The 20,572-nt window shown below is 42.4% G+C and overlaps 1 protein-coding gene across 1 annotated transcript in view; it reads left to right on the top strand.

The window, feature by feature from the left end:
* Window positions 1-6,130: 6,130 nt before the first annotated feature.
* Window positions 6,131-20,572, top strand: part of selenow2a (selenoprotein W, 2a) — a 34,793-nt gene continuing 20,351 nt past the window's right edge. Inside the window, exon 1 of the mRNA XM_048614429.1 lies at window positions 6,131-6,335. Within this exon, the coding sequence (XP_048470386.1) occupies window positions 6,131-6,335 (205 nt within the window). The remainder of the gene's footprint in view (window positions 6,336-20,572) is intronic.

Below are 20,572 nucleotides of genomic sequence, written 5' to 3'. Positions count from 1 at the left end.
TTTGGGAACCATATTTGAACTTTCGAGGAGGTGACCAGGTGTGTAGATGAGGGTAGTGCATTGGTGTAGTTTATGGGGATTTCAGCAAAGCTCCTGACAGCGTCTCACATGGGAGGCTGATGAAAAACATAAAAGCACATGGGATCCAGGGTAACTTGGCAAGAGGGATTCAAAATTGGTTCAGTGACAGGAGACAGAGGGTGGTGGTACACGACTGTTTGTGTGACTGGAGGCTGGTGCCTAATGACGTAACACAAGTATCAGTGCTGTGTCCCTGATTGTTCATGATATTTATAAGGAGATACGGAAGAACATGTGGGGAATTATTCGTACGTTTGCGGAGGACACGGAGATTGGTTGGGTGGTTGACAGTGAGGAAGGAGGCCTTAGAATACAGGAGGATATGGATGGATTGGTCAGCTAAACAGATCCAGCCTATTCAGCCTCTCCCTGTTGCTCAAACCCTACAACCCTCGCGACATCCTTGTAAATCTTAGAGAGGCTGGATAAGCTCAGGTTGTTTTCTTTGAGCGCAGAATGTGGAGTGGGGAACCTGTTACAAGTGTACAAGATTATGAGGGGCAAGGACAGGGTGGATAGAAAGCAGCTGTTCCCGTTAATTGAAGGGTCAATAACAAAGAGGCATAATTTTCAGATGAAAGCCTGAAGGTTTAGAGAAGACTTGATAAGAAAAAAAAAACTTATCCAGAGGGTGGGCAGTATCTGGAATGTACGCCTTCAAGGGTAGTCAAGGCTGGAAACTTCACAAACTTTGAAAAGTACTTGGATGGGCACTTTATAACACTCAAGGCTGTGGGCCTATGCAACAAGGTGGGACTATTGTAGATTTAGAGTTGTTTTTTGTCAGCACAGACTCGAAGGGCCTCTTCTGTACGATATAATTCTATGATTGTATCAGAGTTAATGCGTGTGGCACCTGTACCCCAGTGAGAGTCAGTGTGCGTGGGACCTGTACGCAATGTGAGTCAGTGTATATTCCCATCTCTTGACATGTTACTTTCAAATTTAATTCGGTAACCAGTGAACTCTTCTAGTAAGACAAAACCTTCCAAAACCATGACCACTTCCATCTAGAAGGACAAGGGCAGCAGATACATGGGAACACCACCACCTGCACATTCCCCTCACCATCCTGACTGGAAAATATATCCCTGCTCCTCTGTCACTGGATATACATCCTGGAACTCCTTCCCATGCCCGAAGACTACAACAGTTCAAAAAGGCAGCTCACCTTTATCTTCATCAGGGCAAATGTGGATGGGCGCTAAATGCTGCAGCATCCAGCAAAGCCCGAATCCAATGAAGAACTTGATCTTAAAATGAGAACAAGGAATGAGAATGCACTTGGAGATAAAAGCAATAGGAAACAATCGTAAAAGGTAATTGTGAAGAAGCCAAGTAAAATCAGAAAAACAGCTAGTCCAAGTCTTTTTTTAATTTCATGGGATATGGGCGTTGTTGGTCAGGCCAGCATTCAATGCCCATCTCTCATTTCCCTTGAACTGAAAAGCTTGTTCAGCCACTTCAGATTTAACCATATCACCGTGGGCCTGCAGTCACATTGAGGCCAGACCATGTAAGGATAGTGCATTCCCTTCTTTAAAAGACATTGAACCAAATGGATTTTTATAACAATTGATGATAACGGTCATTGTCACCATAACTGAGAGTAGACCTATACTGCAGGAGTTTTATAACCAAGTTTAAATTTCACAATCTGTCATGAAGTCAAACAAAATGGATAAACAGGAAGCAAAAATTCTTCGCAAGAACACCGATACAATTGGCAAACTGAAAAGAACAGATTTGGTAATTAAACAATCTTTGTTATTGTAAATTTAGAAAGGATGGTTCAGGTCATTGTAGGATTGCCATATTGCTCAGAGATACCTTAGGCAATGGAGAAAAGAGACAATACCAAGGATAGGAACTGAATCAGTGTGGATTGAAGAACAAGGAGAAACTAATCACCCCAATAAGAATGTGTGAAAATGCCATCTAATAAGGGAGGAGTAGTGAGAAGAGACCTGAATGCTAATTTACGAAATAAATAAAATACAGTAAATATAACCATCGTAGGTTTCAACTATCACCAAATAAGCTGTCTAAAAGTGCTAGTGAAGGGAAAGAGAAATGGAGTTTCTGGAATGTATTAAGGGCTCCTTTTTACCAAGATAAAAGCCCAAGAAGAGTGATATCAACGTCAGATCCTGAAGGTGAATGGAAGAATTAATTTCTTTGTTCTTTAATCCATATGGGTTCAGTTCCTATACTCGGTATTGTCTCTTTTCTCCATTGCCTAAGATATCACTGCGTAATATAGCAATCCTATGATGACCTAACACATCCTTTCTAAATTTATTAGAACAAAAAAGGTTATTTAGTGAATAAAACAGAGCAGACAAGAGATGAAACAGTGGGGAACATCTAGTCAATAGTGATCAGAAGATTAAAAAAAGAATAGTTTGACAAGGTTAACAAAAGGAATTGTGTCAGAAGATTGATAGACAGCTAATGTTATTCGTATGTTCCGAAAAGGAGGGAGAACAAACTAGGGAAGCATAGTCTAATTAGCTTAATGTTAGTGTTAGGAATGATAATAGAATCCTTACTCCTCAGTCAGAAATCTTTAGGTCAACAGAAAATATCTAGAAACCAAAAATATAATAAAGAATACTCATCACAGATTTACAAGAGAAGGTCATGCTTGACCAAACTCATTGAATTCTTATTGAAAATAAGGGTAATGTGATAGATGTAAATATTTTCACTTTTCAACTAATTTTTGATAAGCTATAAAGTAAAAGGCTTCTAGTTAATGTTGGAGTATATGAGTTTAATGAACAAATCATCAGAACGAAGAACAAACAGAGTCAATATAGGCCCATGTGCACAGGCATGATGGGGAATTGAACTATGTATTGTTAAGAAATAGATTGCAGAATTTTGGATAGGCTCAAGTTTACGGAGAATTCAAATGGAAAGAAAGTCAAGAGAGCACTAGATTAACATGGGCAATAGACATGTTTCAACAGCAAGTGAGTGAGGCTTGGTAGAGATGGACAACATCACAGAGGTGAAAGTAGACATTCTTAGTAATGCAGAGAATGTGGAATCAAAAGCTAAGCTCACGGTCAAGTAGGATGTTGGGCAGTGTAGCTCAGCCACAGTCAGTGACCAGGGAAAGGGATGAAGTTTGTGGCAGGGACTGGAGACAATGCTTCAGTTTTTCTTTCATTTCATTGGAGAAAATCTCTCCTTGTTGGAGAGATGGCAGACATGCAGTGAGAACAAAAATATAATCAATTTCAGACTTGAATATATTCACTGTGTGAGCATCTACAATCCTCTAGGTTAAAAGATTCACAAACACATCTGTGAAGTTTTCTCCCCATCTCAACCATAAAAGGCAGAACTTTTTACTGAGAACAAGACCTCAGTTGGGGAAACATTGACACAGTCAAATCATCTCAGAATCTTATATATTTCAATAAGATCAGCCCTTATTCTTCTAACTCCCGGAAAGTATAGATCCAATTAACTTACCAAGGCTCGAGTCACATGGAATGTCATTTGTGTGTTTGATTTTTAGCATTTCAGTGGAAATCTGAGTAGAGCTTTTAAACATGAAGTTGTAGAATAGACTTGGATTTGAGAGGCAACAAAAAACATTTGCAGAGCATTGTTGAAGTGGTTATTTGCAAGGTTACCATGTGTATATACTCACCAGTCACTTTGCCGACACAATAACCATTTACCGCTTCCTCCTGTTTCCTGTATGTCCCATTCTGGCTGGTTACAGGTCTAAATCACCCAACCTTGATTCCCATTATATTATTTGGTATAATAATCATTGCAGAACTCTGTAGAGGAGAATAATATTGTCAGAAATGACTAATATTTCTGATTTCTCAAAGTCGGGGCATCAGGAAGAACTAACACAGCCTTTCCCGCGATGATCGGATGTATTGTAGAGTTTTCTAAACCGTGAATTACGGTAGAGTGACAGCCTCCTCCCATACCCACATGTACGTTATTTAATTGTACCAGGAAACATAAACGCTTTCTAGGAATCGGCTGAGCGTTTGTTATTGAATTATTCACGACCAGCACTTCTATTGAAAATACTGTGGGTTTAAAACCAAGGCGAGAGAAATAAAATTCCCTCAACCATAAACCTGTCTTTCCAGTCCTTCTCCCTCACTCTCTGCTGGAAGAAACGAAACTACAAAGAAAGTCACAAGTGTCAGTCATGAATGCTTGAAAAGGCATGCAGCATAACAAGAGGGCACATGCTTTCAGCATTCGATATTCTTGTGGAATATCGCCCATCTAACCCTGCTGTCCTTACTAAAATTCGGGCACCACCTGAAGTGTTTGCACGTTCTAACTATTGCTAGCTTAACCCTTTCATGGCTAATAATAAAACCTCTGTCACAAAAGCAAAAGTTGATGAAACATCTCAGCAGGTCTGGCAGCATCTATGGACAGAAAACAGCGTTAACGTTTCGGGTCTAGTAACCCTTCTTCATAACTGATTCTGCTTGGGCAAAGATTGGTATATATGCAGAATCAGAGGTGGGGGGGGGGCAGGGAGTAAACGATAGGTGGAGATGGAACCCCAGAGATAGCGAGAAAAACAGCTGGACAAAGGAATGTATAAAGGTCAGCCTGAGAGAATCAATAGCTGCTAATGAGGATCATCAGTGAGTGAAAATGGGTTGTTTGTGGTAGCAGCTGGTGTGATGACAAGGCCTAGGGTGTGGGAGTTGGGGTAAGCACATGGGAGAAGGTGCTCAAGCCCTCAAATTGTTGAACTTGATATTGAGTCTAGAAGGCTGCAGGGTCCCCAAGTGGAAAATAAGGTGCTGTTCTTCCAGCTTGTGCTGAGCTTTGCTGGAGCACTGCAGCAAGCCTAAGATAGAAATCAAAAACAAAGTTGCCGGAAAAGCTCAGCAGGTCTGGCAGCATCTGTGAAGGAAAAAAGCGGAGTTAACATTTCAGATCTGGTGACCCTTCCTGAGAAATATTAGAGATATTAGACGAGAACATGATGGTGTGTTCAAATGGCAGGTATGTGGTGACTCAGGGTCTTTTTTGCAGACAGAACATAGGTGTTTTGCAAAGTGGTCACCCAGTTTGCACTTTGTCTCCTCAGTGTAGAGGAGACACATTGTGAATGCAGTAGACTAGATTGAGTGAAGAGCAGGTAAAGTGCTGCTTCACCTTTGGGCCCTTGGATAGTGAGGAGGGAGGAAATAATTGGGCAGGTGTTACATCTTCTGCAGTTGCAGGGGAAGGTGCCATGAGGCTGTGGGAGGGTGTTGGGAATGAAGGAGGGATAGACCAGGGTGTCCCAGAGGGAACAGTCTCTGCGGAAGGCTGACAAGGGAGGGGATTATGTGTCTGGTGGTGACATCGTGCTGGGGGTGGCAGAAACGGCAGCTAATGATCCTTTGGATGTGGATGCTGGTGGGATGGTAGGTGAGGACAAAGGGAACCCTGTCACTGTTATGGGAAGGAAGAAAAGGGGTGAGAGCCAAGGTGCGGGAGATGGGTCAGACCCGGCTGAGGTTCCTGTCAACTACAGTGCTGGAGAATCCTTGGTTAAGGAAGAAGGTGGACATTTTGGAGGCCTCCTTATCAAAGTTAGCAATAATCAGAACAGGTACAATGGAGACAGACAAGCTGGGAGAATGGAATAGAGTCTTTACAGAAGCAGGGCGTGAGGATGTATAGTTAAGGTAACTATGGGAGTCAGTAGGTTTGTAGTGGATCCTGGTAGGCTGTCTATCCCCAGAAATGGAAACAGATGTTGGCGAAGGGAAGGGAGGAGTCAGAGAAAGACCAAGTGAAGGTGAGGGCAGGGTGGAAACTGAAAATGAAATTGATAAACTTTTCCAATTCCAGACAAGAAAGGGAACGAGCACCAATGACTTTGCTGATATACCAGTGAAAGAGTTTTGGGTGGGGACCGGCATAGGACTGGAACAAGGAAAGTTCCACATACCCCACAATGACACAGGCATAACTGGGCCCATATGGGTACACATGCCCACACCTTTGACCAAAAGATAAGTGAAAGGGATTAAAGAACAAATTGTTCAAAATGTGGATAGATTCAGCCAGATGGAGGAGGGAGGTCGTGGTTGGGGATGTTTCAGACCTTGCTTTCCAGGAAGATGTGGAGAGCCCTGAGACTATCCTGATGGGGAATGGACGTGTAATGGGATTGCAAATCCATGGTGAGGAGGTGATGTCTGGAGCTTGTAAACTGGAAATTCTTTGTTGCTATCTGAATGGGGTCCAGCAGGGTAATAGGTGAGTGTGGGCACTGCTACTCAAATTATTGCTAGAACAAGATGCAGGGAAAGGAAGTATCTTCAATGTGAATGGGTGACAGGTGGAGAGATTGTGAGAGAGCAGGAGGGTGGGTGAATGTTAACTGTCTGAGGAGGTTAGAAACAAAAAAAAACTGCAGATGCCTGGAATCCAGGGTAGATAAACAGGAGGCTGGAACAACACAGTAGGCCAGGCAGCATCAGGCATTTTCTGAAGAAGGGTCTAGGCCCGAAACGTCAGCTTTCCTGCTCCTCTGATGCTGCTTGGCCTGCTGTGTTCATCCAACTCTACACCTTGTCATCTGGAGGAAAGGAGCAGTCGATGTTTCAGATATTACCCTGCTTCAGGACTGGATGTGGGGGTAGGGGGAGCTGCAGATAAAGTGGGTGGAGGCAGAATGGTGGTGATAGGTGGACACTGGTGGTAGGTATGACCTGGTTGGTTGATGGGAGGGATGAATCCTGTTGGTGGCTGGAGGGTGGGTGAGAAGGTGGAATGGAAGGGAGGAGGTGGGGCTGGAAAGGGACCCGGGGGATGGGTGGGAAGATTATTTGAAATTGGAGAACTCAGTGTTGAGTCCTCCGGGCTGTAGGGTGCCCAGGCGGTAGATAAGGTGTTGTTCTTCAAATTCACAAGGCTGCCTGGTCTGTTGTGTTCTTCCAGCATCTTGTTTGTCTGAGGAGGTTAAGGGTTAGAGGTTGTGAAAGGGATGAATGATTACACCAGTTCAGTGAAAAACACTGTAAGGATCAAAAGCTGTAGTGTGAAATGTCTACAATCTGATGGCCACTCTGGAGTTCCAATTTCATGTTTATGGTGGAATTAAGCCTAATCCAAATTAAATGCCATTAGATTTCAGTTTCCAAGGTTCCCACACTATGAATACATTTCATAAACCCACTGTGTTCTGTAGCAACGAACTGCAATTCAATAAACTCCATGGTTGGTTGTCTTAAAAATGCTACAAAATATCTTTCTCTCATTAAATTTTAAAATTAAAAGTAATGGACTAGAGCTCAGAATGCACGCGTTGTTGAAATCTCATCATGAACACGACAAAAGGGTCAATGTGGTGCTGACATTAATGCATTAGAGAATTTTACACATCCCTGGGGCATTGTAACATCAAGGCGCTTCTGCTTGTGTTATATGTGGGTCTAGTGTGTGTCTATTTGCCTCTTGCACAGACATCCTTTTAGAGTTCACTCTAAGACCTAGCACCTGAGTGAATTCTATTGCTCAACCAATTCTTTTCTGCTGTTATGAAATTGTGCATAACTTTTAGTGAGCTGGAGCTTGTCATTACGAGAGACAGATTGAGTGTGCAACACACTCACTTTCTCCATTAATTTCCATTAAAATCACAGGGCAGGAAACTGCTGCTGAATAGACGCCAGATTAAATATATCCCTGCAGCCAACATGATCACAAATAGGGTGGGGAACTTACACAACTTTTTCCACTGTCACGCTGCATGTTCTTCAGCCCCACATGTCCATCTCACAATCCTTGCGTTCAATTCTCCACATCGTAGCTTTTTTTTTATTCATTTATTTGCTCATGGGAAGTGGGCATCCCTGTCCAAGCCAGCATTTATTGCCCGTGTCAAAGGGCGTTTGCTGCTTGGAGTGGAGACAGCTCATGGGATGAAACCAGTAAACTTTACAACAAAGATTAGTGGAAATCTGGAACTCGGTCTGAGTAGATGACAGATGGTGCGGTTCAAATTAAAATTTTCAAGACTGAGACTTATGGACTTTTATTGGGGAGAAAAGGTTATGCACATAATCCTGGAAAATATAGCGCACACAGATACAAAAAAGGCTGATGGAGTGCTTGCCTTTCTGTCATGGAAGCTCCAATGCAAAAAGAAAGAAGGAGTCACACGTTTCCACCTCAGAAAGGAGCTATTGCCCTTGGAGAGGTTACAGAGCAGATGGTCCAGAATGATTAAATTAAAAGGACAAGATATATAAGTTCAGTTTTTATTCCCTTGAGTATGAAAGATTGTGATGTGATCTGATCAAAGCGCTTAGAATGATTAAGGGTTTCAATGAGGTAAATGCGGAGAAGATATTTCCTCTACTCAGGGACAATGGAACCAAAAGACAAAACTTACAATTAGAATGAAGCATTTGAAGAGTCAAAGCTGAAAGTACACTTTAACACAAAGGGTAGTGGGGATCTAGAACTCCTTCCCAGAAGGTTCTGATTGCAGGGTATAAATTGGAGCTTACAAAACTGAGATTAATTTTTATTGTGTGAACGATATGGAACAAAGGCAGGTAAATGGAGTTCAGTTGTAGATCAGCTATTATCTGAGTGAGTGTTGGGCAGGCTCAAAGGCTTAAATGACCTCCTCCCATTCCTCTGTCCCCACCATCCTGTTGACAGCTGTGCAGTGGCAGGCTTTGCCCATTCACCTTTCACTGTTGTAAAGCACTTTATTTTCCACATTCACATTACAGTCCCACATTCATTGGGGAATTAATTTGCCACTCCAGTAATGTACAGATAATACTCAGAGATTGTCTGGGTGTTTGATTGCCATGAAGAACCGAACTTGATGGGATATACACACGGTGATGCTGCTGTAGAGACTTGAGAACAGTGCAGGAATATAAAAACTCCTGCAGGAGGTTGAATGTAAAACACACAGACACAGCGTCTGGCTGGAGATTTCAGGACAGAATGCATAATTCTCAGACACTGGCCACCACCACAGATTTTGAATCAACTAGTGATTTTGTTACCTATCAGTGTAAAGATTAATCTCCCTCCCATCTGGTGCAGTGAAACAGTGCAGCACAAAAGTGGAGACTCTACTAAAGACTCCATCACACCATGACATCTGATAAATTTACAGCAATACTAACTCTGGCCCTTATTCCCTTTTATAACCAGCACAATGGTATTCATCACAAGCTCATTCTGTGATCTTGGTGCAGCTCAATTCCTTACTCTTGTGGCATTTTTCATACAGTAGATAGCTGATGGAGGGAAGGTCACAGATAAGGCCGCTGAAGATGGTTAGGCTGAGGACATTACTTTGAGGAACTCTGCAGAGATGTCCTGGAGCTGAAATAACTAACCTCCAACCGTCACAACAACTTTCTTTTTTAATTTTTCACCCCCCCCCCGTGCAAATGTGGCAAAACTACAGAATTCAGATCCGATCTATTAGTTGTGGGATTGGTTAGATCTGTCCATCACTTGCTGCTTGTATTGTTTGGAATACAGGCATACCCTCCTGCACTCTTCATTGTACCATGGTTATTCACCTGGCTTGATGGTAATGGGAGATGGGGGATATGCTGGACCATGAGGTTTCAGATTGTGGTTGAAAGCAATTCTGCTTCTGCTAATGGCCCACAGTGTCTGATCAATGCATTCAATTAGATCATAGCTGTATATATCCTTTAATACCACGTTTTGGTGTTATGTTCATATCCCTAATATCATTAGTTTCCAGAAATCAATCAATTGCTGTCTTGAATATGTTCAAAAATTGAGCTTCCACAGCCCTCTGAGACTGAGATTCCAAAGACTCACCATCCTCTGACTGCAGAAATTCCACCTCATCTCACACTTAGATGTCCTATCTCTTATTCTGAGATTATTTCTCTGGTCTAGATCCGCCAACCAGGGAAAATATCCTGCCTACATCTACCTTGTCATGTCCTGTGAGCAGCTTGGATGTTTCAATGGGATCACCTCACATTTTTTGAAACTCTAGAGAATATAGTTCCAGTTTCTTTAATCTATTATCGCAGGACAATTCTGCAATCGCAGGAACCAGTCTAATGGACCTCTGTTTCACTTCCATTATGTACAACATCTTTCTTTAGACAAGAAGACAAAACTGTACATCGTAATACAAACCCACAGAAGTAAATCACAGAATTGATACAGTGCAGAGGAAGGCCATTTGTCCCATCATGTCTGCACCAGTCCTATTACCTGGTGTCTTTTCCCCATATCCTTAGCCCACCATTTCTATCCAAATAATCATCCAATTCCCTCTTGAATGTGTCAATTGAACCTGTTTCCACTACATTTCCAGGCTGTGCATTCCAACCCTGAATAGTCGCTGTGTGAAAAAGTTTTTCTCATATCACTCTTGCTTCATTTACAATCACTTTAAATCTCTCTTCCCCAGTTCTGTTTTCTTTTACAAGCAAAATCAGCTTCTCTCTATCTACTCTGTCCAGCCCACTCATGATTTTGAAAACATCTGTCAAATCTCCTCTCAGCCTTCTTCCCTCCAAGGAGGACAGGCCCAACTTCTTCAATCTATCCTCATCACTTAAGTTTCTCATTCTTGGAGCCAATCTTGTAAATCAATTCTTCACTCTCTCCAATGCATTTGCATTATTCCCATAATGTGGTACCTGGGATTGGACACAATCATCCAGTTGAGGTCTAATCAGTGTCTTGTATAAGTTCAACATCATCTCCTTGCTCTTGTACTCTCTGCATCTTTTAATAAAGCGAGGAACACTGTATGCTTTATTAGTTTCTCTCTCCACCTTCTTGCTACCTCAATGATTAGTGCACATAGACACCCAGGCCCTTCTGCTCCTGCATCCTATTTAGAATTTTACCACCTATTTATACTGTCTTTCAATATTCTTCCCACCCAAAGTGCATTAACCTCACAGTCCCTGCATCGAACCTCACCTACCACCTAGCTGCCCACTCACCAACTGCAAAATCCTTTTACGGTTCCACACTATCCTCTTCATGGTTTAAAACTATAGCAAGACATAAGACCATAAGGCATAGGAGCAGAAATTAGGCCATTCAGCCCATCAAGTCTGCTCCACCATTCAATCATGGCTGATAGGTTTCTCGACCCCGTACTCCCGCTTTCTCCCATAACCTTTGGACCCCTTGACAATCAAGAACCTATCAATGACCTGGCCTCCACAACCTTCTGTGACAATGAATTCCATAAATTCACCATTCTCTAACTGAAGAAGTTTCTCCTCATCTTTGTTCTAAAGGGTCTTCCCTTTACTCTAACACTGTGCCCTCGGGTCGTAGTCTCTCCTATTAATGGAAACATCTTCCCAATGTCCACTCTGTCCAGGCCATTCAGTATTCTGTAAGTTTCAGTTAGATTCCCCCCTTATCTTCTAAATTCCATTGAGTATAAATACAGAGTCCTCACACATTCCTCATATGTTAAGCCTTTCATTCCTGGGATCATTCTCGTGAACCTTCTCTGGACCCGCTCCAGGGCCAGTACATCCTTCCTGAGGTATGGGGCCAAAAATTGCTCACCATACTCTAAACGTGATCTGACCAGAGTTTTATAAAGCCTCAGAAGCACATCCCTGCTTTTATATTCTAGTCCTCTCAAAATAAACGCCAACATTGTATTTGCCTTCCTAACTACCGACTCAACCTACAATATTACCTTGAGAAAATCTTGGACTAGAACTGCCTAGTTCCTTTGCACTTCAAATTTCTGAATTATCTCCCCATTTAGAAAACAGTCCATGCCTCTACTCTTCCTACTGAAGTGCACGACCTCACACTTTCCCATGTTGTATTCCATCTGTCACTTCTTTGCCCACTCTCCTAACCTGTCCATGTCCTTCTGTAGCCTCCCCCACATCCTCAATACTACCTGTCCCTCCATCTATCTTTGTATCACCTCCAATTTAGCCAGAATACCCTTGGTTCCTTCATCTCGATCATTAATGTATAAAATGAAATGTTGTGGTCCCAACACTGACTCTTGTGGAACACCACTTGTCACCAGCTGCCATCCTGAGAAAGACCCTTTTAACCCAACTCTCTGCTTTCTGCCAGACAGCCAATCTTCTATCTATGCTAGTACCTTGCCTCTAACACCATGGGCCTTTATCTTACTGAGCAGCCTCCTTTGTGGTACCTTGTCAAAGGCCTTCTGAAAGTCCAGGTAGATAACATCCATTGGCTCTCCTTCGTCTAACCTGCTCTTTACCTCCTCAAAGAAATCTAACAGATTTGTCAGGCATGACCTCCCCTTGATTAAACCATGCTGACTTTGCCCTATTTTGCCATGCACTTCCAAGTATTCAGAAATCTCATATTTCACAATGGACTCCAAAATCTTACCAATGACCAAGGTCAGGCTAATTGGCCTGTAATTTCCCGTCTTGAAGCCTATACTCAAATAGCCTTCCAAAAATGTCATAATTGCTTGCTGCACCTGAATGCTAGCTTTTAGTGATCTATGAACAAGAAACGCTAATCTATTTGGACACCAACACCTTCTTCATTATTTGAGAAATACTCTGCCTTTCTGTTTTCTACCAAAGTGAATAACCTCATACTTATTCACTTTATGGTTCGTCTGTCAAAGTCTTGCTCATTCATTTAGAAACATAAAAACTAGGAGCAGGAGTTGGCCATTCAGCCCTTCGAACCTGCTCCACCATTCAATATGATCATGGCTGATCACCCAACTCGATAATCTGTCCCTGCTTTTCCCCTATATACTTTGATTCCTTTACTCCTACTCATTCTTGAAATCATACAATACAGCCTATCCAAGTTCCCTAAATTCTCTCGTAATTCATATTGTCATATTCCCACCTCCTTTTGAAACACCAACAAATCTGGAATTATTAAATTTGATCCAAAAATGTTCATTCAAATCATTGATATTATGAGCATCTATGATCCAAGCATTGACCCCTGCCTTCCTGAGAATGACCTGTCTATTTCTACTCTTGTTTTCTAGAGTCATAGAGTTATACAGCATGGAAACAGACCATTTGGTCCAACCAGTCCGTGCTGAACACAATCGCAAACTAAACTAGTCCCACTGCCTGCTCCTGGCCCATTTTCCTCCAGACCATTCCTATTAATTTACTTGTCCAAATGTGTTTTAAGCATTGTAGTTGTACCCACATCCACCATTTCCGCAGGACGTTCATTCCACATGCGAAACCTCTCTGTAAAAAATTTGCACCCTAATGTTGTTTTTAAATCTCTCTCCTCTCACCTTAAAAATGTGCCCCCTAGTCTTGAAATCCCCCATCCTAGGGAAAAAATGACTACCATTAACCCTATCTATACCCATAATTATTTTATAAAGTGGAAAGACACGAGCTAGATTACATCAGTGATCAGCATTAAGGATACGTCAACACAAGAACTTGCCATTTGGATACAGAACCGGCTTGAAGGTAGAAGGCAGAGAATGGTGGTGGAGGGTTGCTTTTCAGACTGGAGGCCTGTGACCAGCAGTGTGTCACAAGGATTGGTGCTGGATCCATTGCTTTTCGTCATTTATGTAAATGATTTGGATGTGAACATAGGAAGTATTGTTAGTAAGTTTGCAGATGATACCAAAATTGGAGGTGCAGTGGACAGCAAAGGTTACTTCAGAGTACAATGGGATCTTGATCAGATGGGCCAATGGACTGAGGAGTAGTAGATGGAGTTTAATTTAAATAAATGTGAGCTGCTGCATTTTGGAAAGGCAAATCAGGACAGGACTTGTACACTTAATGGTAAGGTCTTGGGGAGTGCTGCTGCACAAAGAGACCTTGGAGTGTAGGTTCACAGTTCCATGAAAGAGGAATCACAGATAGATAGGACAGTGAAGCAGGCATTTCATATGCTTGCCTTTATTGGTCAGTGCATTGAGTACAGGAGTTGGGAGGTCATGTTGTGGCTGTACAGGACATTGGTTAGGCCACTTTTGGAATACTGAGTTGCAATTCTGGTCTCCCTGCTCTGGAAGGATGTTGTGAAAACTTGAAAGGGTTCAGAAAAGATTTACAAGGACGCTGCCAGGGTTGTAGGGTTTGAGCTATAGGGAGAGGCTGAATAGGCTGGGGATATTTTCCCTCATCGGAGGATGAGGGGTGACCTTATAGAGGTTTTTAAAATCATGAGGGGCATGGATAGGGTGAATAGCAAGGTCTTTTCCACAGGGTAGGAGAGTCCAAAACTAGAGGGCATAGATTTAAAGTGAAAGATGAAAAATTTAAAAGGGACCTGAGGGGCAACATTTTCACACAGAGGGTGGTGCTTGAATGGAATGAGCTGCCAGAGGAAGTGGTGGAAGCTGGTACAAGTACAACATTTAAAAGGCACCTGGATGAGTATATGAGTGGGAAGGATTTAGAGGGATAAGGGCCAAATGCTAGCAATTGGACCAGATTTATCTAGGATGTCTGATTGGCATGGATGGGTTGGACCAAAGGGTCTCTTTCTGTGCTGTACAGCTCTAAGACTCCATGACTCCACTGTCTGATATTTTCAAAGCAACTGACTCTTTCATTGTGGTGTTGTTGGAGCTAGCTCTATAATAAGCACCATTCAGAACATCACACACAGAGTTAAGAGGCAAGAAATCATTAAGTAAATCTGTTCAAAGCAGAAAAATATGACCAGCAATGACAACAATGATCAGGAAGAAGGAATACTGGTCATTTGATATAGTGACAGTTGTGTTGTTGTCATGTTACTGGGGTAATAATTCAGAACTCCAGACTAATATCCTGGGCACATATGCTGAAATCTCACAATAACAGGTGATGAAACTTGAATTTTCTAAGTGATTGGAATTAACAATGACCATGCAACCATTGTTGTAAAAATATAACAGGGGTTAACTAATGTCCTTTAGCGAAGGAAATCTTCCATCATTACCTGATTCCAGAACCGTTGAAATCTGCTTGAATTATAGTTACTCTCTGAAACGGCTTAGAAAGCCAATAAATTCAAGGGCAGTTACAGATGGACAACAATTGCCACTGATATCCATGTTCCATACAAGAAAAAGAAAAAGCACAAGTCATTGTCCATCAACGTCTTGAAACTCAGCTTTAAACTTTCCTGTTTCTTCTATTTACTGTTCTTGCTAATATCAGTTCCAATTCCTTCAGCACGCTGGGCATTGTCCCATTTTATTAACGCAGTCTTTTTTTTATTCATTCATTGGGCATGGACATCGCTAGCTTTGCCAGCATTTATTGCAGATCCCTAGTTGCCCCTTGAGAAAGTGGTGGTGAGCTGCCTTCTTAAACTGCTGCAGTCCATGTGCTCTAGTAAACCCACATCATCGATGGTACATACTGCTGTTATTGAGCATCGGTGGTGGAAGGACTAAATGCTTGTGGGTGTGGTGCCATGAAGTGGGCTGCTATTTCCCAGATGATGTGAAGCTTTTTGAGTGTTTTTGTTGCTGCACTCATCCAGGTAAGTGGGGACTATTCCATCACACTCCTGAATTGTGCCTTGTAGAAAGGGCACAGACTTTGGGATTCAGGAGATTAATTACTTATTGCAGGAGCAAATTACTGCAGATACTGGATTCAGTAGTAAAAACAACAAATACTGGAGATCACAGTAGGTCAGCCAGCATCCACAGAGATGCTTAGCTCCGACGAAGAGTCATCTAGACTCGAAATGTTAGCTTGCCTTCACTCCATGGATGCTGTCTGGCCCGCTGTAATCATAGATCATAGAATCCCTACAGTGTGGAAACAGGCCCTTCGACCCAACAAGTCCAAACTGACTCTCAGACATCCCATCCAGACCCATCTCCCTGTAACCCATCTAACCTACACATCCCTGAACACTATGGGCAATTTAGCATGGCCAATCCACCTAGCCCACACATCTTTTGACTGTGGGAGGAAACCGGAACACCCAGAGGAAACCCACGCAGACACGGGGAGAATGTGCAAACTCCACACAGACAGTCGCCTGAGGGTGGAATAGAACCCAGGTACCTGGTGCTGTGAGGCTGCAGTGCTAATCACTGAGCCATATCCTGAGCATTTGTTGTTTTCAACATGAATTACTCATTGTAGGATTTTGAGGCCTCTGACCTGCTCCTGAAACCATATTACTTATATGAATAAGCCAGTACAGTTTCTGATTTATGTAACCCCTAGAATGGTGATAATCAGGGATTCAGTCACGATAATGACGTTGAATGGAATACAAACCCATTCCCAAAGACTCAATGGTGAAACTACTAAATAACTGAAAGCACTGGTCTCATCAATATTTGGAACTCTGAACTGACAACCTCCTCGCTTTACCTTGGGTTTGTCTCTCATTCCAAAAGCCTGAACACCTGATGGAATGCTGCACTGTCAGAGCTGCTGTCCTTCAGAACAAATGTTAAACAAAGGCCCTTTCTCCCCTCCCAGGTGGACATGTAAGATCCCATGTCATTACTTCAATGAAGAGCTGAGGAGATCTTCCTGATGTCCTGGCCAATATTTATACTTCAGAAAACATAATTAAAACAGATTGTCTAGTGATTATTACATATCTATTTGTGAGAGCTTAACCTGTACAAAATGACTGCTTTTTCCAACATTACAATAGCAACTATACTTCTCGAGGTCCTTCACTATTGTAAATAACTTTGGGACATGCTGCAATTGTGAAAGATGCCATATACATGCTGATTTTTGTTTTTTTCTGATTTTTCTCCTGGAGTTCACGGCAGTATATTACAATGGTATTTGTGGCCAGGTTATGCTTGTCTCCAATATTAAATGATAATTTAGAATTTTCCTCTCCGGCATTTTATAATGTTTTTACAGCCTATCAACCAACGTGCTTATTCTGATTGTATTCTTTGGTTTTCACTGGTTTGTAAACAAAAGACTAAGTCACTTGTTCTCCTCGGAGATGCTGAGTAATCTGTCTCAACACTGTCATATGAAGATACAATGCAGGAGGAGAGTAGGCCACTTCACCCTTCAAGCCTGGTCTGCCATTCAATAAGAGCATGACAACCAGATTACTCCAAATTGCCACTTACCTCCAACAACTTCACCCTCTTGCTTTTCAAGAATTTATGTAACTTTCCTGTCCCTTGCTGAATTCTGGTATTAGATGTCCTAACACCATTGATATTGGTTGTTTTGGGACATTCATGGTAAGTGATTGTAAAATAGTTAACCTCTGGTTTCTGTGTCAGAAATCACACAACACCAGGTTATAGTCCAACAGGTTTATTTGAAAACACAAGCTTTTGGAGCTTTACTCCATCCTCAGGTAACACCCGAAGGAGCGATGCTCCGAAAGCTTGTGATTTCAAATAAACCTGTTGGTCTATAACCTGGTGTTGTGTGATTTCTGACTTTGTTCACCCCAGTCCAACACCGGCACCTCCACATCGGGTGTTAGTGAGAGAGGTAGTATCAGACACAGAATTGAGAAGTAAAAGATCAAAGAGTCACTACTGCTGAGGATGTACTAAACAAACCTAAGATGCTGTTAAATCTTTAATCAGTTAGAAGGTTTTAATTGATTAATATGTATATGTAAATCCCCGAATTCTGCAGCATCATCACAATCCATGCGAGGGCAGCTGTGAGCAGCAGCTACAGGAGCAGCAAGTGGATGGATCTTATTCTAACTCCAAGGCAGAGCTGTGCTGCTTCCCCGTCCCTGATTCATTTCACTACCATTAGATTTCTGTAGATCTGGAGTAATCTAGTTTCTCCCAGCCTTCTTTTTTTAAATTATACAGTGACATTTGACATATTTTTAATCCAAGAGGGACAATTTGTAAATTTGGAGAGCTTCGTAATTCCCTCATCTTATTTTGTTCAGTACCGGGGGTGCAAACTATCATGTTCAGGAGCTTTATCCATCTTTAGTCCTATTAGTTTCTGAAAATAATTTTTCTGCACTCCTCTAGTTCTGGCCTCTTGAGCATCCCCAATTTTAAATGCTTCCCTCACTGGTGGTTTTGTGTTTAGCTGCCGAGGCATTAAGTTCTGGAATTTCCTCCTTAAACCTCCCTTCATCATTACCTCAACCTCTTCCTCTGATCATCGATACAACATGTCTCTTCGAAAAGTTCTGGTCATCTGTATTTAATATTTCCATATTTGACTCTGCGCCAAATTTCTACTTCTGCTCCTAATTCGTGTGTTTGTATATAAATTTTGTCCGATAACGTTCCTGGGAAGGACCATGAAATGTTAACTCACTCCAACATATTCAAAGTCTCCGAATGAATTCCTGGCAATGAAGGATGCGAAGTGTTCACTCTGGGTTCTTCACTGTGAATAGTTCGCTGTAAAAGGAGATTTATTAAATCAAAGATATAAGAAAGTCTCAAAATTAAAGCGCAAGTAATTTGTTGTTTCAATGTATTTAGTAATAGATTCCTGTACAGGTTTTTCTAGTTAATTGTGATCTGTGATTTCCAGGGTGACCACGATGTTAGTGACACAAACAAACCAACGTGCAATGGCACGCCAAATATTTCTCATGTAGTTCCTTACTTGGTCACTATGGGGCGTTTGGTGTTGAATTAGATATTGGTAACATAGGCAGGTTTTTAATCAGTAAAGAAATCAAGGCTGATAGGGAACGGGCAGGAAAGTGGAGTTGAGGATTATCACATCTGCCATGCTCACATTCAGTGGCAGAGTAGACACGATGGTGAAGAGCCTACTTCTGTTTTCTGTGGCCTCACAGTCATATGGTGTCCAATGTAATATCTCTAGTTGCTCATGCTCAGGTGTATTTCAAACTAATACAAAAGGGTTAAATACTGAAATATATTTAATAACAGGGTGACAGTTCCTGAAGATGCTGACTCTTACTGGGATACAGTTCCTGAAGGTGCTGACTCTCCCTGGGATACAGCTCCAGAAGATGCTGACTCTCACTGCGATACAGCTCCTGAAGATGCTGACTCTCACTGGGATATAGCTCCTGAAGATGCTGACTCTCACTGGGACACAGTTCCTGAAGGTGCTGACTCTCACTGGGATACAGCTCCTGAAGATGCTAGCTCTCACTGGGATACAGTTCCTGAAGGTGCTGACTCTCACTGGGATACAGCTCCTGAAGATCCTCACTCTCACTGGGATAAAGTTCCTGAAGATGCTGACTCTCACTGGGATAGAGCTCCTGAAGGTACTGACTCTCACTGGGATAAAATTCTTGAAGGTGCTGACTCGAATGGAGGGTCAGTTCTTGAAGGCATTGGCTTTCACTGGGGCATAGCTCCTGAAGGATGCTTCTTTTTGATCTGATTATCTAGCCTCATACCAATATTAGCTCTGTGCTCACTCACCTACAAATGCCTCAATTTTATAATTCTCATCCTTTTTTCGAATGACAGCATGGCCTCTTCCCTCCTCATCTCTGCAATTATACAGCCTTCTGAGATTTCTGCTCTGCACTAATTCCACCTCTAGAATCCCCAACTTTAAACATGTCACAATTAGCAGCCTTCACATACCTCATCCTTAAAATTATAGAATCCCTTCCTTAGACCTTACTTATTTTTTATTCATTTGTTGGATGTGGGTATTGCTGGCTGGCCAGCATTTATTGCCTGTCCCTAGTTGTCCTTGAGAAAGTGGTGATGGGCTGCCTTCTTGAACTGTTGCCATCCACAATTCAAACGTTTTGTCAGGCCATGTTGAGAGTAAAGTGTGTAGTTCTGGATTTCATGTTGTAGACAGCACTGGGGCGAATGTAGAGAGGATTCCCATGGATGATATGAGAAGTTTGAAGGTACACAGATCAGAAGATGGATGAGAGATAGTAGGAACTGCAGATGCTGGAGAATCCGAGACAACAAGGTGCAAGGCTGGATGAACACAGCAGGCCAAGCAGCATCTCTGATGAAGGGTCTAGGCCCGAAACGTCAGCCTCTCTGCTCCTATGATGCTGCTTGGCCTGCTGTGTTCATCCAGCCTTGCACCTTGTTGTCTCAGAAGATGGATGGTTTGGCTGAGGTTGTATTTCATTGAAGAGAGGAATGTTGATGGTTGTCCCAATGGTTTGATGTAAAATGGTGAAGGGTTTTGAGAGAGTGGACACAGAGAGAATGTGGGGAAGAGCGGAACTAGAGACCTTTGATATAAAACATTCACCAAGAAATACAGAGACAACAAGGTGCAGGGCTGGATGAACACAGCAGGCCAAGCAGCATCATAGGAGCAGAGAGGCTGCTGTTTCGGGCCTAGACCCTTCATCAGAAAAGGGGGAGGGGAAGGGGGTTTTGAAATAAATAGGGAGAGAGTGGGAGGCGGATAGAAGAGGGATAGAGGAGAGGATAGGTGGAGAGGAAACAAACAGGTCGAAGAGGCGGGGATGGAGCCAGTAAAGGTGAGTGTAGGTAGGGAGTTAGGAAGGGGATAGGTCAGTCCAGGGAGGACGGACAGGTCAAGGGGGCGGGATGAGGTTGGTCGGTAGGAGATGGAGG

Source organism: Rhincodon typus, chromosome 30 (assembly GCF_021869965.1).
Source record: "Rhincodon typus isolate 14 chromosome 30, sRhiTyp1.1, whole genome shotgun sequence".
Taxonomy (NCBI): domain Eukaryota; kingdom Metazoa; phylum Chordata; class Chondrichthyes; order Orectolobiformes; family Rhincodontidae; genus Rhincodon; species Rhincodon typus.
Note: the sequence above shows the minus strand (reverse complement) of the source record. Positions and strands in the feature narration are given on the sequence as shown.